Here is a 17,707-nt window from a genome sequence, read left to right on the forward strand (position 1 = left end):
TTTCAGCCGCTTGTATCCGGGATCTCGTTCTTTCGGTCACGACCCAAAGCTCGTGACCATAGATGAGGGTAGGAACGTAGATCGACTGGTAAATCGAGAGCTTCGCCTTTTGGCTCAGCTCTCTCTTCACCACAACGGATCGGTACAGCGCCCGCTTCACAGCAGACGCTGCACCAATCCGCCTGTTGATCTCCGGCTCCATCCTTCCCTCATTCGTGAACAAGACCCCAAGATACTTAAACTCCTCCACTGACGTATACATTTTTTTTTTAAAAAGTGAAATAACGTGGCTATGCACCTTTAAACACATCCACAGTTATATCCCTGACCTACCTGCTGTGTTCCTCGGTCTTCACGATGTTCTCTGATGTTCTTCAACAAACTACTGAGGCCTTCACAGAACAGCTGGATTTACACTGGGATCAAATTACAAACTGTTCTAAAATAACATCTGGATATTTTTAGGCAGAATGCCGATGCACGATATTTATCTAGATATTTTTCTGTTTTAATAAAGTAATTCTAAAAAGTCATCTCTGAATCAAAGCTTTTATCCCAGATGTCTCACAGGCACATTTTTAACAAACAGTTTTAGATAACTGTGAGAAATGGCGGAAAAATAACCTACTGGAAAACATAAAAGCATAATTATAATGCAACATAAACCACCTCGATAGAAACTATATAGTCTCATCTTATATCTTTTTAAAAAAATCTATTACCTAGCCCTACCCTGTTCAATAACCAGGTGACTTCTTCACTCCCCAATTATGCACAACTTTGTGTTGATCTTTCCCTTTTTAAATCCAAGTAAAATTCCTTGAAGTTTCTGCTTGTAAGGCAACAAAATGTGGAAAGAGTTCAATTTCGCAAGATGCTGTAAATCACCATGTCGCCACGCGTCGCTTCTTTCTTTGAACAGCCCGTTGACCGGGAGCCTCTGATCTACAACATGGACGCCACGTCCCGTCAGACCGAGGACCACGCCGATCTGCCCGACGAGTTCTTTGACGTGACCGTGGACGACGTGCGCAAGCGCTTCGCCCAGCTGAAGAGCGAGAGGTGGGTGGAGGGGAAGTAAAAAAAGAAAAAGAAAAAAGGAGCCAGGCGATTTGTTTGTTTGCCAGTTTAAATCCCCCGTTGCTGCAGAAACCCATCTGAATGCGACTTCTGGCCCTGCGCTCTTTGAAGCAGATAATGAGTCCGTTCTGCATGTGGTCCTGCGGTGCTTTGTCAATATGTAACTATTAATTGTTGAATACCAGAGCAATGATGCGAGGCCACAGGCGGGAAGAATGCCGGGCATCACGGCGAGTGTTTAGAAGTCATTTCTTTCTTCCTGCCTAATTCAAGCTTGAAGGTTTTTTTCTTGTTGTGTTTATTTATGAGCGCTTCTCCAAAACAGATGCGACTGGGTTTGCAGCGCTATCTCTGGATGCATCCGCGGCCGGCCGCAGCTGCAGAGACATTGTGTGTGTGTGTTTTATAAAACTCCACTCACACTACAAAGGCTTTGGAAACGCGGCGTGCTGGGAGCAATTAGCTCAACCAGTCCCGGACCAAACACGGTCAGGTTGAGAGCTCGCTGTGCCTAACCTTTTAATCTGCGTCAACATCAGCGCAACGTGCCGCCTCGTTGCGACGCTGCTACCATGTCGATGACTGCAATTACCCAAAAGCTGGAGTTAGGTGGACCGCAGCGGTTTGTCTCTGCCGCTGACATGCACAACACGCAAGACCCGGCCACACACAGGCTCGTCTGCTTCGCCGGTGAACAAACAGCCCGCAGCTCATCTCTGTCTATCTGAACCCTGCGTGTGTCTCTGTGCCACCCCCACCCCCATGTCTTTTTAGGAAGCTGTTGGAGGAGGCGCCGCTTCTCACTAAATCTCTGAGAGAAGCTCAGATGAAGGAGAAGATGGAGCGATATCCCAAAGTGAGCAGGTTCCTCTTATCAGCATGGCTTTGCAAAAGTTTTCACTAGTGTTGCACCGATACCGATACCAGTATGGGACGGGGCTCCGATCCAGCACTAAAATGGTGGTATCGGTGAGTACCAACAAATAGGCACCGATACCATTTTGATGTTTGTATGTCACTTGAACGCAGCCTTCTCTCTCCCGACTAGTATTATACATGTTATATAAGTTCACGAATGTTGCACTATTTTGGCCTTTGAGAGCCAAAAGTTTATTCAACTATTGTCACCCATTCCAGGTAGGCAATAAAAAGTTCTACTACCCTAAGTGGTATGCAGTTCTTCGTATATACACACACACATTAATTTCAAACAGATGGTATCGGTCAATACTGCACAGCCGGGTATCGGGTATCGGTATTGGGGTCAAAAAATGACATCGGTGCAACACTAATATTCACACCCCTTAAACTTTGTCACATTACGATGACAAACTTTTTTTGTGACAGACTAACATTTAGTAGTTCATGATTGTGAAGTAAAAGGAACATGATTTGTGGTTTTTAGTTCTTTTTTTTTTTAACCATTAGAAATCTTAAAAGTATGACACAGATTTATATTCGGCCCCCTTTACTCGCTAAATAAGCTCTAGTACAGCTAATTACCTACCCAAGTCAGCTAATTGGTGAAGCAAGTCCACCACTGTGTAATTTAAACAGTATAAATGCAGCTTCTCTTGTTAGTGAAGATAAGGACACAAACAGCATTGCAAATACTAGGATCACAGCCATCAGGTCACATAGAAAGCTGTGGTGATAAAACAATGTTTTAAGCTTCAGAAGCTTGGTGGTTCCCCTCCCTGTAGGACAATGGCCCCAAACATCAAGCCTGATCAGTTTAGATCAAAGTATATCAAGCCGTTAAAATGGACAAGTCAAAGTCCAGAGCCTAAATCTTTTTGCAAGACCAGTCTGATTGAGTTTGGGCTACTTTTCAAAGAATAAGGGGCCTATTTATTCTCCAGATGTTCAAAGCTGGTGGAAGCATGTCCTAAAAGCTTGCTACGGCAATTGAAGCAAAAGGTCGTTTCAGGGAATCTGAACACAAACGCATGCTACGCTTTTCAGATTTTTACATGTATAAAAGCCCATATATCCTTTTCCTTCAACTATTCTGTGTTGGTCCGACTATAAAATCCCCCAGAAATGCACAGAATCTTGTGACTGTAATGCTACAAAATGTGAGAATTTCAAGAGGCAAAGACACTGTGCATCGTGCTTCTTTTAAAATACAGACTTTGCTTAACCTCTGCGTCTCCAGGTGGTCCTGAGGGTCCAGTTTCCAGACAGACATGTTCTTCAGGGCTTCTTCAGGCCCCTTGAGACAGGTGCGTGTGCTTGTGTTTGTGCACATCGTGAAGGGCGCTCATTTCACCTGACTAGCCACAGGTATGGCTGCAATGCGAGGCATACTTGTGGCTCCGTAACCACACTCATGACTGCAGCCGCAGCAGAGTTATAGAGACAGAAAAGAATGAGACGAGTCTGTAACTCCAGGGATCGTCAGTCACAGCCAGCAGAAAGTAAAAAAAAAAACACATTAAAGGGAAATTCTTCTGAAACATGAATTAGAGTCTACAGACTGAGTGATGGTGCTGTAGATTGTCTCTAACTACCTTTTTACTTTTTGTCCAGTCGGTGCAGTGAGACAATTTGTGAGGAGCCACCTGGAGGATCCTCAGATCAGTTTCTACTTGTGTAAGTTGTATTTATTCTCCCATTAGTTGTTCACACTATTGTCATGTATCGAATCTATCTATCTATCTATCTATCTATCTATCTATCTATCTATCTATCTATCTATCTATCTATCTATCTATCTATCTATCTATCTATCTATCTATCTATCTATCTATCTATCTATCTATCTATCTATCTATCTATCTATCTATCTATCTATCTATCTATCTATCTATCTATCTATCTATCTATCTATCTATCTATCTATCTATCTATCTATCTATCTATCTATCTAATCCTGATTTATAAACAAACTTTAACATCACCTTTGATTAACAAATGAAACACTAACCGTGACACGCATTTCTATTCAATTCAGTTTATGTATAGAGCAGCAAATGACACACGAAGGCACTTTATACATCAAGTATATCTAATTATTATGCAGCATAAATATATAATCAGATCAAGGTAATACAATACAGTCATATAAACAGGTTTATATTACTTAAAACAACACCGTTGAAGTTTTGACCCATTAGATTATGAGATATAATAAAGGATATTTCAGGTCAAGATACAGCACTCGGTGCGTATCAATGCTCTGTGTGGGCTACTCTTCTCAAAAACTCGGTCGGTTCCGTCGCTGAATGGGTCATGTGACCTAGAGTGCCGCTTTACGGCAGTCTGACGTCCCCTTAAACACGAGAGCTATGCTTTGGTTCCGTCATGGCTGAGGGGAGCAAAAAGAGGAAAACTATGTCTGAGGAGGCCAAAAAGAGAAAGCGAGACAGAGATCGCTCCAGAGGAAAAACCAGACTGGATCTTGCTAAATTTGCTCGTTGGTGTTTGATGAAAGAGCAATCAGGATGCAAGACCAATTCTATTTTTGCATCGTCATTTTGGACGAATGAGGACTCATCTTTTCAAGGAACTCGATGATTTCTCAATCTGCTGGTCCACAGCGATCTGTTATCAGATTCTAAAGTTTAATTTTGTAACAGTGCAGTGTTGCCATTGACCTTCAGGGGCGCTATACCTGGACGTTACAGGGTCTAGCGCCCCCTAGTGGCTAAAAGTTACACTGTGCTGCTTTAACACTACAAATCATAAATACAATACAGTTGAAATCAGTTTATCGTTCCAGTTGGTAAGAAGTTATCTTTCTAGGGAAGATTGCATTGACATTAACTTGATGCAGTCACTCCTCCTTAGCAAGCCTGTAGTGACAGACGGTAGCTCAGTGGGGAGCAGTAATTAATACATTATTCATGCAAATAAACCTGAAGTTAGTGGCTGAATTTCTGTAAAGTTCTGCTGTGTACAGAGTTACACTGAAGGGTCTAATAAGCGAAGATTGGCTGGTTTAATAGTTAGACTGTTTACTAAGTTAAGTAGGCTGCAGGCCACTGGTAGACATGCCACATGCGGCTCGCTATATGTAGAAATCTTGGCCACTCCGGCATCTCATCCTAAGGACTTTTAACCATAGGGACAATATAAAAGTACATTTTAGGCAGTTTGAATCTGTAAATAAAAAAAATTGCATAGGTTGATTGTAACCACAGGAGCTTCTAGAAGTAGCATAAAACTCAAATTACTGTGTGTTTGCAACAATTCTCTTCGCTTGTTGAAAGGGATTTTGTTTTTTGGCCACTAAGACGTCCTAACAATTACACAACACTGAAAGGACTTTAATGGTTATACGTCCTCAGCTATACAAACAGTGGAAGCAGCAGGACACACAAAATACAAAATGTATCATAAAACATGGTCGCCACAAGGAAAAACAAATGAAAAATAATTACGTCTGAAATACTGGCCTCTCTATAAACCGTTACTTTTCCAATTCCTGCAGCAATCAGCTGTGCTGTAATGCCAATGCTAGCATGAATACAAACAAGAACGTGTGTAGATTCAGTTTAAGATGTCATTTCTTGCCTCCTCTATAACGGTGCCACTCACATTTTTAAGCAGCATTGCTAATAAAAAAAATAACTTTCATCCCTTAATTATTAAGTTACTGCTGAGTTAAGTTGCTAAGCCCTTCGGCCACCACTACTCGTGCTAATAATTAGTTTTAATTTGTTTTTCTGGTTTCTCGTTTCATTTAAAGCAGTTTGGGGAATAAAAGGCACCTTTCACAGGCGAAGGATCTTTTTAGGCTTGTTTTGTGCTGCTCTCTGAGGCCCAAAGTGATGATTCCAGGATCCTCATCCTGCTTAAAACCACCAACAATCTGGGAAAACAATGCAAACTCGTTGTTTCAGCTTGCAACCTGTTATTTTAGCATTCATAGCAGTCAAATCTCACCCATGTGTGCTCAGTATCATTGCATCCAGAAGCCCTGCCTTCTCCCGACTCTGTTTGCTGTATGAATCCTTTGCTGTTTTATTTCCTTGGCGTTTGTGTCTGCATAGCCAGGTTACATACCGCCTCTACAGGTGTCGGAACGAGGGGAAGGAAATTTAAAGAAATGCCAGTATCCCGTTTCTGTATTAATTCTTTCTGGATGAGACACTTTAATTCAATATGTATACTATGTAATGCTTTAATTGTATTTAATACTTTAAATCAAATATTATTTTTTCAAATTTTAATAAATAAGAGTTGTTAACAGCTACATAGTTTGATGTACTTTGCCTTGTAAAGGTATTTAGGCTTCTTGAGCTTTTTCGACCTCATTATCCAGTATATTTTATTTAGACTGAGTGTGATACACAAACAAGAAGTGCAGCATCCTTTTTGAAGTAGAAGGAACTGTTTTCAGATTTTAACAAATAAAAATCAGATAACCTTGGGATGCATTTATATTCATCCCCTCTGAGTCAAAACTTTGTAGGAAAACAAAATGAGACGGGTAGGTCCTCTGGACGGGTGCTCTGTTGATACGTTTCGTCTATTCTCCAAGAGGCTTCTTCAATTTGAGGAGTTAAAGGTAAACTACCTCTGCATAGTGGCTCAACAAGTTTAACGGTGACAATCAAAACTTGTCATAAAAAATTTACTTTCATCCCTTAATTATTAAGTTACTGGTGAGTTAAGTTGCTAAGCCCTTCGGGCACCACTACTCGTGCTAATAATTAGTTTGAATTAGTTTTTCTGGTTTCTTGTTTCATTTAAAGCAGTTTGGGGAATAAAAGGCACATTTTACAGTCGAAGGATCTTTTTAGGCTTGTTTTGTGCTGCTCTCTGAGGCCCAAAGTGATAAACAAGTTTAACGGTGACAATCAAAACTTGTTGCTCACATGTAAAAGACGACCATCAGCCTACCAGTCTATACCAGCTGTGTGCATTTTGATGCTTAATTTATCTATCTAATCTATCTTATCTTATTTAGCCAATTCCTCCGTGGAGAATAGTTCAAATTGAGTCAGACAGGAAGAAAAGCATATGTGATCTGTTTTCAAGTATTCTCACACATGTACAATTTGATTGAGGCCTGGACTTTGACTAGGCCATTTGAACACATGGCTTTGCTTGGATCTGAGCCCTTCTATTGTAGCTCTGGCTGCCTGTTGATGGGTGGCTGTCCTGCTGGAAGCTGAAGCTCCAAGTGTTACATTTGCTTTCTTTGTGGGGATGGTGTGCTCAGTTCAGAGTTTGGTAGTCTGCCCTACATCTGGGCCAAAAAGTTTAATTTTGGTCACCTTTCTCAACAATGTCCTCTTGCCACTGGGTAATAACCTCTGAGGCCTTCACAGAACAGCTGGATTTATACTGAGGTTTAATCCCACAACAGTGGACTCTATTAACTAATTAGGCGACATCTGAAGACTGCTTTCTGCTCTGGATTTTAAATAGGGGTGTCAGATTTAAGGGGTTGGAACACAAATAAATGTCACTTTGTTTCCTTTGGCAAAAAAATAAATACATAAATAATGAAATGCATTGAAAACCATTTTTTTCCTTCTACAACCATAGGTTATGTCGGTCTGTTAGATAAAATCCTAATAATAATAATTTTCACCTAAACTAGTGCACTCTCACAAACTCCCACAGGTGCTGGGTCCCAGGTATTAAATGTTCACTTATATACAGAAAGCCTATAATTTATTTATTTATTTTCTTTCACTGTCTTTTTTAAGGTATCACACTACACATGTCAGCTTAAATAATAATACATATGATTTAGCAATGGTATCAAGGTGTTACTCGATTGTATCTGTTGCTTTATGTCTGTTGGTTGTGCTGTTCTTTTTGTGTCTCTTTCCAGGTCAGAACGTCTCATCATTCTCTCACTTTTATCTCTTCTTTCTTTCACCTCTTCTCTTTCTTTTTTTTCTCTTCTTGTTCTTTCTTTACTCTCCTACTTTCCCATTGTAGTGTCCATATAATTTGAAATTCTCTCTGCAGGAATCACAATAAAGCTATTTACATGCACAAATCAAGCGGAGCATTATGGCGAAAGCTGTTTGCTCCACTTGTGAAAGCAAAATCTGTCGAGCTCTATTTGGCATTAAGACATCAACTCTTATTGCCACATTGCTAGACAGGACACCGGGGAAAGAAAAAAAAAAGATAAAATCCTAATAAAATACATTGGAGTCTGTGACAATAAACTGAAAAAATTAAATGGTGTGAACACTGACAAGGCACTGTAAAATTGTGTTGCATTCATTTCCCAAATATCAAGTTTTCCTTTACCGCAGGACAAATTGTTAACATGGATTCAACTATTGGTTTGTGACTTCCACCTTTTCTTTTCTTTTTTCCTCTCTTTCAGTCATCACCCCTCCCAAAACTGTCCTGAAAGACCCTACGGCTACACTGGTAGAGGTAAGCCTCTTCTCCCCGACGTCGTTAAAGTCCGTCAGAGTTAAACGGACAACAACAACAACAACAGCAAACAAAACTTTTCTTTCCCCCTCCTCGTGGCTTATACACACACGGACTATAAAACATCTCGGCTGGCTCTTCAAAGCCCCTCTGCATTCTCGGCCCCTCCGTCCCCGTTTCTCGCCCCCACCACCACTCCCACCCTTGTCTCCACTGTCCTTGACCCCAGCTGGGCTTGATTTTTCCCAGACTGGCACATGGGGTTAATACAGGCCTCGCTTTGATCTTAACACACACACACACACACACACACACGCACGCACACAGGGAGCAGCCAGGATGAGTTGTTGCCTTTGAGTTTAGAGGGAATGGTGTCAAAGTTATAAACTGGGGTACCTTCACTTCCTTCTCTCGATTTCAGGGAGATACTAGTTTGAATTATCTTTTGAATATTTCCGTCATTTTATTATTTGACACCTGGGGAAAACGGCATCAGAGCGAACGGAAAGGCCGGGATGGTTGTTTTGAAGTCTGCCGTGTTGTGATGAGGATGAAGATTCAGCCCTCAGCGGGGCGGCTACAAACGACAACAACCCTTAATGAAAAAGACCTTAAAAGCTCACTTTGAAATGTCTTTGTTGAGCCTCTCCCATGTCAGGATCTGTCTCAGTCAAATCAGATGTTGTGATTTATGTCAACTGTCTTTGTTCTCCGTCTCCCGAACCCGTTTCCCACTACTCCCCCTTCCTGCACCCCAACTCCGGTGTTTTCTTCCCTTTTAGCCTCCAGCACCCAGACGGTCCCTCTTTCTCTGGCCTTCGCCCTCCTTCCACCCCCATGTCTCTATCCATTAGGGACTTAAAAGAGTTAAAGGCGCTCAAAAACAAAATCTTTAATCTCCACACACACACACCCAGGCCGTCTGCACCGTCTGTCTCCGTTTCAGCGTCTATACATCAATCTTTAACACGCAGGAGGAATCTTTAATCTTTTTCTGTCATGTCACGCAGACAGCCGTACACATGTGTCTCACACACACACACACACACACACACACACACACACACACACATACACACACATACGCACTTTAATCACTTTGTGTCATGTCAGGAAAGGAATGTTTCCCAACCCAGAAGCCCTTTGATACCAGGCGTGTTATGGAAGAGTGGCAAGAGGAAGAATCTCTTCTTATTTCACAATGGGGGTCTCCAGATTGAGTTTTTAAAGAAATCAGTATGTTCATTTATATTAAAACGGATCACAAAACCACTTCCCTCTGTTTGTGATTAATTAAAATTATTTAATTTGGTCGTATAAGGGCTTTATTCCATTTAATTCTCTGCACACACGCAGGCGTGCACGATATGACAAAGCAAGAGTGACAATCATTCAGCGCGTACACATTTAGTACAATGGATGATGCCAAGCAAAATTTGTTTTATAACATTTATAAATCATAAAGATTGTGAAAAATGTGGTTGGAATCCGTGGATTAAACTTAACACTCTGCCATCTGTTCGTTTTTCTCGTTGTTGCTTTAATTCTGTGTTTCCATCCAATTCTCATGCGAATTTTGAGCCAACATTTAATATATTGCAAAATATGTGCACCAGACGTGTTTCCATTTACTGGTTTGTTTGCGAATTAACCTGGAGACGCACAGCGTAACGTCGTCATAGATGCTGCTAACTAGTAGGGACCAGAAATACAAATGCTCGCGTTTCATCGGTCCACATGTACCTGTTGTTGCTTCCAGACCTGTTGTCAAGCGTTATGGGAATATCCCAGAAGACGTGGGCAACAGAAACAGCTGATCAGCCGTGTGAGGTAAACGTTCGCCACTTCAGAACTGATTCGACAAATGTGTTTCAAATGAACCTAAAACCTTTTTTTCCCCCCAATATATTTATTGATTTTCTTGCATTGCATAACAATTCAAAATAGAACATTAACACATAACACCCCCCCCCACCCCCACATACACACAGACCTAGGCAAAACCTGCAAATTCCACCTATGTACAACTTAGCTTAAGAAATATATACATTTGAAATCAAGTACTCAAATGTAAAAAGGATCCCGCTTAAAAATATAATGAAAAACAAATAAATAAAACATTAAAAAAAATACAGAATTTAGGATAAATAAACATTATAAACATTATATCTCAGACTCTATAATGCTCATATATGGTTCCCAGAGATTATAAAACTCTTTCTGTTTTCCCTTAGCAATATACGTTAGTCTTTCCAGTCCAAGGCACTTGGAAAGCTCCTTTAACCAATGTTTCATTGAAGGAGCCTCTACACTTCTCCAATGGGGTACCGCGCGCGAGCTATTTAGCGTCACGTTCCAAAGACCAGACTGAGCGCCACATGAAGTCAGATGCAGGAAAAGTAAAGGGCGTCTGGTTCTTTTCAAAATAAGAGACGCTCAGTCCCAAAGCAGCGCAAACGTTACATCAGAACCGCTGATTGGCGGGCAGAATGTGTTCAGACGGGGAGAGGCCATCTTTGTTTGAACTTCCCGTGTGAACTTCCTGCTCTGCTCAACGGATTTTAAAGGCATCCGGTGTGAATTGGCGCACGGCACAATCTTTGATGGATGACAGAGGGGACACAGAGCGCTGTCACTGTTACTCCTTTGTGTCGTCCCCTCTGCTGCGGTCTGTGTGTGTTTTTACTACAAAAGCTGCTGAGCTCTCACACACAGCAGCTTTCAGAGAGACCGTTAGAGCAGGCGTCTCCTCCTCTTAGTCTTCGTCTCACATAATGCCGCTGGCTTCTGTTTTGACCTCTACTAAAGTATTCACACCCCTAAAGGTGATGACGGAAGCTCTCCTCTCGTCGGCCCGTCTTATCCAGAGTCTCGGAGGGAACAGGATGGCAGGAACGCTTGTCGCTCCGCTGTAACACATTGTTTCCTGCTCACAGGGCTGCATGTCCCATCATGGAAACCAGCCGCATGAAAGACGGAGAAAGGACAGTGCATGTGTGGAGTCATGTGACCACCCGCCCTGTTCCACTGCAGATTAGTTTACCTGGTTTAGTCCGTCTGATGCTGCCACCGTTAATGTACCTGCAGACTGCAGAAACCACCAGTGGCCATTTTATGCTGCTTTCAGTGTTTTTTAGTTGTTGTTTTTTTATCTCTGACATTTTAATCTTTTGCGCCATCTAATGAAGCAACAATGGATGCTAAGAGTTTATTTACTTTGGACATGAATATAGTACATTTTCATTGACTTAGGACCGAGTAAAGCAATTTAGAGCCATGCACAAGTTGAGTGATAAACATTTTATTTTATTGAAAACAAATTGTAATCAGTTTTAGCATTGAGGATGTAATGTTAGAAAGGGAAGAAATTGGTGTGCGGACAACGTCGACTCCTTTAGATGTCCTGCATTAACTACATTAGTTTTAAAAAAAAAAGGCCAAAAACCGTTTGATCTTGATAAAATAAGGTTATATACACCAAACCTCAGTCCTGATAATGTTTTGATGGTCCTTTTTGAAGCTAAATAGAATCCAGCACCGGGCGTGATGAGCAGATATAGACAGACACGCAGTCATCTAATGACGGTGTCACAGAACTATCAGAATGCTGGTTTGCTTAATTTATAAATAAATTGTAAATGATGCCAGACCAAGCCTGACCGTCTGAAATGCCTCGCTGTAAATCGGCAGCTCGGCGTGATCGAAGACCAACCGTTATTAATTAAATTAACCAATCTAACAGTAACTTTAACAGTCTCATATCAGAACATTTACTCACGTCAGTCAGCTCTGTGGTCACATCTGACCAATCAGCAGGTTTAGCGTCCGCTTCAGTGAACAACAATGTTCATACTGTATTCCCAAAGACATTCCAGTCTTTTCCCTCTTGAGAATCATTTATTTATTTATTTATTATTTTCGGTTTTTTTAGATAGATAGATAGATAGATAGATAGATGGCTTTATTTGTCATTTTGTATGCACAAAGTGCGTACAGAACGAAATTTCGTTTGCATACTGCTCGCAAAATCACAGTAGATTGCACTAATTTTCAGGGTAAAGATGCAGCAGCGATTTTGTCACTGGATCTTGGACCTTTCTTCATTGTTTCGCCTGGAGGTGCTAGTAGCCGTTAGCCGCTTCCTCGTTTTATCCCCTGCTGCGCATGCATGCGCAGTACGTACTTTCTCTGTTTTTTATTTATTAAAAATAAACACAAACGGCTTTATCCAAAATAAGACCTAATACCCCAGCAGGACATTATTCTTAAATAAAAAAAACCTTATATGCAACCAGAATGACCTACTTATATATATATATATATATATATATATATATATATATATATATATATATATATATATATATATATATATATATATATATATATATAAAATACATTTAAAAAGAAGCCAAATAACGTGGCTAAGCACCCTTTTAAAATAGGAATCCCCTTGCAGTACCTCCACGCCCCCGTTGGGTTTGCGACCCCCTACGTTGAAGACCTCTGCTGTAGACTAGATGCTCTCAGTACTTGGTTGTGCCTCCTTTTGCATGTTTAATTGCATCAATTTTTTAATATGTTTGGAGCCAAGAAGGAAATTTAGATGCAATAAATCGTCGTCACGTTCTGGAAACGACTCTGTTTCAGACTTTCACACCAGGATTATTCCCAGGAAGGTTTCAGCCAGTTTTATGGTTCCAGTGTTTTCCAGTGTTAATGTCAAGAAGACATAGATGTTATGGCGAATCCTAATTTCATCCCGGTCATTTCTTTCTAATGGGAACAAAATTGCCTGCTGAACTGCTTTAGCTGGTGCCGACACGTCAATCTCTGTGACTCCCGTGTGAAGAAGAGCAGAACACAACTATTTTTCCCTCCTGTCCTCGTTAAGAGTGACAAGACGTTCTCCCCGCCTGCCCGCCCGTCTGTGTTTTTCACCTCAAAATTACACGGTTGATAATAGGCCTTCCTGCCACTCGTCCATTATAACCATTAGGACCATCTCTGCTGGAGGAATGCGGCGCTTCAGGGGTGAAAGTCTTTTCACTAACCATTTGATTGGTGCTCATTTTGTGGTCTGCTTCAAAGAGCAGTGGTTGCTGGTTCAGATCCCCCCCTCTCCCCCCCACTCCCTCCCCAAACCCCCGAGCCATGAATCATCCCAGGAAAACGAGCTTAATTTCTGCCTCAGATTTGCCAGGAATGTTTTGTTTGCTTGTAGCAGGAGTTTGGCTTGTTTGTAGAAATCGACACGTTTGCCAAGCGTCTTGAAAGCTTCTGTTTACTCTCTCTCTCTCTCTGCGTCTGTCTTCAGGCCGACTTGTTTCCTGGCGCTCTGGTGTACTTCGGCTCAGACGTCAAAGCAGGTGTTTTTTTTTTTTTTTTTTTCACTCACATTTTCATGCCAGCTTCAAATAGATACTTTTTGTGTTTTTGTTCTGCAGAGGACCGTAATATAACCTAATTTTCCTTCACAGAGTTTTACATAAAAAAAGAGCTGCTTGAGACCTCTGTCTCAGCCCTGCAAGCCAACGAGTCCATTGCCAGGTACGTGCACTCGTGTGGGTGTTTTTTTCATATATATATATATATATATATATATATATAGATATATATAGATATATATATATATATATATATATATATATATATATATATATATATATATATATATATATATATACAGAGAGATAGATACTTGTGTCCTGCAGCAGCCAGCCTGTTTTCCTGTCACAAAGCTGTCATCATTGGAATCCCTTTGAGGTTTTCTCTAAACAGCAGGTGCCCCCCATACGCCCTCATTTCCTCCGCGCACACACTCGCAGACAACCGCACACACATTTTCCAGCGCGTCTAAAGATAGAGCCTAAAACGGTCCCTCGACTGCCGTAACAACGTCGGCACTTAACCTTGCCTTAGGTGTCCTGCCAGGAAAATAACACAGCTCTGATCAGACGCATATATCCCTCAGCAAATAACAACACTCTCCCCTCCTGTGTGTGTGTGTGTTGTTTTTTTTTCTTTCCCAATTTTATAGCTGCATGCTCCAGTCCCCAGAGTCTTCTTCTGCCTCAGAGGCCATCGAGGAGACGCCACCGTCGCCCTCAGAAGCGGCGATGGACAGTGCACCGGAAGAGCCAGAACCGTCTGCACCTACACAGGGTGCTAAAACGACCAGATGTGACCCAGGCAAGGTGCCCAAGTGGCTCAAACTGCCAGGTGAGGGGAGCAATACTTCTGTAGGGGTCATTCCAAAAAAAGTCAAAAAAAAAAACAAAGCAACTGGACTTGTTTTCGGTAGTTGAAGACGTTTTGCTTCCTCTCCAGGAAGCTTTCTCAATTCAAAAAGTCTGGAGTAATGTGGAGTACCAAGCTTTATACTACTGCCTAACAAAGGCCTTGTAATTGCTTAGATAACATGCAAATTCAACCGAAACAGGTCCACCCCTTAGTAATGGGCGGTCGTTAAAGTCATTAAGGCAGCAGATTGGACCGAAACTGGTCCACTCCTCTGTAACGAGGAGTCGTTAGGGTCGTTGTTGGCCTGGCTTAAAGGAACAATGTTTTGATCATGAGGGAGAGAGTTAAGTTGACGATTGGCCGGAATTAATCCTATAGCTGTATTGTAAGGTTTTGAGAGTTGGAACCTAAGGCCTCCTCTGTTTAAGGTTGGTTTTTCTCTCTTAACGGCCCAGGGCAGCTGTGGCTACTAACACAGCTCACCACTGTCTGGGTGTGAACGTGTGAATCATTGTAACGTAAAGAGCTTCGGGGTCGTCGGACTGGTTAAAGTGCTATACAAGTACAAGCCATTTACCATTTACATGTTAAAATTTTTCTGTGTTTTCACTGCAAAAAGGGAACTGAAAGTAAGTTAAAAATTCTTGAAATTAATATATTTTTCCTTGATTTGAGGAGCTAAATAAGACTATTTGCCAGTGGAATGAGTATTATTACCCCTAAAATAAGATAATTAGATGTCCTGCACTTGAAATAAGATGATGGAGATGAATTCTTATTTTTAGTGCAAAAATCTTATTGCATTGGCAAATAGTTTTATTTACCTGCTCCAATCAGGGAAAACTACACTGATTTCAAGAGAATTTGACGTACTTTTTGTTCCATTTTTGCAGTGTTCATTAAATTAAGATCTCTTGCCTCACAAATGAGCTTCTGGGAAAACGGTCAAAAATCCCCATAAACACCCTATAACCTTATAACACAGCCTTCCCAGAAGAGTTGAAGCTGTTATAGCTGCAAAGGTGGACCGACATTTATAATTTGAAGCTTTTGGATTGAGAATGCAGTGTCACTGAAGTTTATATGCCGGCAGGTGAGTGAATACGCTTAGCTGTTATTGTGTATATTTCAACAGTAATGGGCTGGCAGCAACAGAATGCACAGATGATGACAAAAAAACAGAATCATTTTGTAATTAGGGTTTTTGTATTTCTGTTTTTCATGGTCCTTATTTACCCAGATACCGGTGGGGTAAAATAAAAAAATTTCAGCCTTAGAAACAAGAAGAAGAGCTCTGACATTTGGGAGTAGAGCTGCACAGTTTGGCCCTCTGGTGAAGAAGCCTCCTGCTCACCTTCATTTGAAGGTTTATGATTACAGGCTAATGAGAGGAAAAGGCCATTTAGGTGGATCCAACCAAAAGCTGCCATTTTAAATGACCTCTGGTCCACAAGGAGCGATCGCTGATAAATGACCAATGGGAAGGAAAATGGGCCGACTGAGGAGTGGCTGGACGGATGAAGAATGGATTAATTGACTAATGAATAGATGAAAAGAGAGAAAAGAGGATTTAATGAATAAATAGACCAGACGACAGATGGGCGAGACGGATATAAAGTAATATAATGTAAAACAGATTACTGGATCAATGTGTGCTTCTGTGCTTTTTGTCTCTCTTGTTGTGTCTCTGCTCTGTCTTCTGTAACCCCCAGTGGGTCGAGGCAGATGACCATTCATACTGAGCCTGGTTCTGCTGGAGGTTTTTCCTGTTAAAGGGGAGTTTTCCTCTCCACTGTCGCTTCATGCTTGCTCAGTATGAGGGATTGCTGCAAAGCCATGGACAATGCAGATGACTCTCCCTGTAGCTCTACGCTTCTCCAGGAGTGAATGCTGCTTGTCAAGACTTGATGCAACCTGCTGGGTTTCCATAGATAGGAAACTTTTTGACCAATCCGTTTAATTTGATTAAATTTGATTTTGAAAAGTGCCTTGAGATGACACGGAGCCACGAGGGTCGTAACCACCGGACCACATTTAGCAGATCGCTGCTTGTGCAGACCAAGCTTCCTGATGACTGAGATCAGGGGGGATGTTGGGACCAACCAGGTAGTTCAGAGTCCCCCCCCCCCCGGTCTTCATACCACCACACACACACACCCAGGCAGAGAGCCGCCCCAGGGCCCACATCACAGCCTCGGGGCGCTGGGGTGCGACCCCTCCTCCTCCTCCTGAGTTGTTGTGGTGTTTGTGCTGCTCACCATGTTGGTGTTTTCTTTCAGCGTATGCGCTGCGTTTGCTCTCAGCCTCTGTGTTGTTTGTGTGTTTAGTTTGTGTCTGATCTGTGCGTGTGTCTCCTCTCTGAAGAGAGCTGTGGCTGTTTTCTCTCTCATGAAGAAAGTTGAACTAAAAAGACAGATGGGAGGGCGCTGCGTGGGGATTATAGGTTCCATGTGTGGGCCGGTGCACAGAGACGCTGTCAGAGCAGGACTCCCCTCACTGAGGGGCTGCTGCTGGTTGTCACAGTGGGGGGGGACATCGGCAGCGATGTGTCGGGGCTGTAGCCATGCTTCCAGGAGGACCTGCTGAAACATGGAGGCCCCGCCCCGATTCTTTCTGTCTTCATCTCCATGAGGAGCTGCTTCACGGCCACAGGAGGCTGGAGCTGAAGCGTTTTCCTGCTCTGAGGCACTTTGGACTAATCTGTGGCTCAGACACTTTCAACAGTTCACTGCTCTTAATCAGACATCCTTCCTTCCTTCTCTCCATCCAGGAAGCCGGCCGCAGACTCCGGTCCTTCTACCAGGCCGGACGGAGCGACCAACCAGCCGGCCCGCCAAGCCAGCCAGGAGACAGGCGGAGCGAAGGCAAGACCGGCCGGCCGGGAGCCAGGGACAGCAAGCCGGCCAGGCCGGCGGGCGAGCCGGCCAGCCAGCCGGCCGGCGCGCAGCCGGGCGGCGCGCCAGCCAGGCAGCCATCCGGCGCGCCCGGCCAGCGAGGCGGCGCGCAGCCGGCAGGCCGGGGCGCCGGC

The 17,707-nt window shown here is 42.5% G+C and overlaps 1 protein-coding gene across 1 annotated transcript in view; it reads left to right on the plus strand.

Annotated features, from left to right (window-relative positions):
- The window catches only part of aspscr1 (ASPSCR1 tether for SLC2A4, UBX domain containing), a 34,009-nt gene that overhangs the window by 14,686 nt on the left and 1,616 nt on the right, over nt 1-17,707 (plus strand). The window contains exons 9-16 of the mRNA XM_036137270.1: nt 923-1,062; nt 1,855-1,936; nt 3,239-3,305; nt 3,613-3,675; nt 8,384-8,436; nt 13,754-13,805; nt 13,917-13,986; nt 14,477-14,658. Of these exons, the coding sequence (XP_035993163.1) occupies nt 923-1,062; nt 1,855-1,936; nt 3,239-3,305; nt 3,613-3,675; nt 8,384-8,436; nt 13,754-13,805; nt 13,917-13,986; nt 14,477-14,658 (709 nt within the window). The remainder of the gene's footprint in view (nt 1-922; nt 1,063-1,854; nt 1,937-3,238; nt 3,306-3,612; nt 3,676-8,383; nt 8,437-13,753; nt 13,806-13,916; nt 13,987-14,476; nt 14,659-17,707) is intronic.

The sequence above is a fragment of the Fundulus heteroclitus genome, chromosome 5, assembly GCF_011125445.2.
Source record: "Fundulus heteroclitus isolate FHET01 chromosome 5, MU-UCD_Fhet_4.1, whole genome shotgun sequence".
In the NCBI taxonomy this organism is placed as follows: domain Eukaryota; kingdom Metazoa; phylum Chordata; class Actinopteri; order Cyprinodontiformes; family Fundulidae; genus Fundulus; species Fundulus heteroclitus.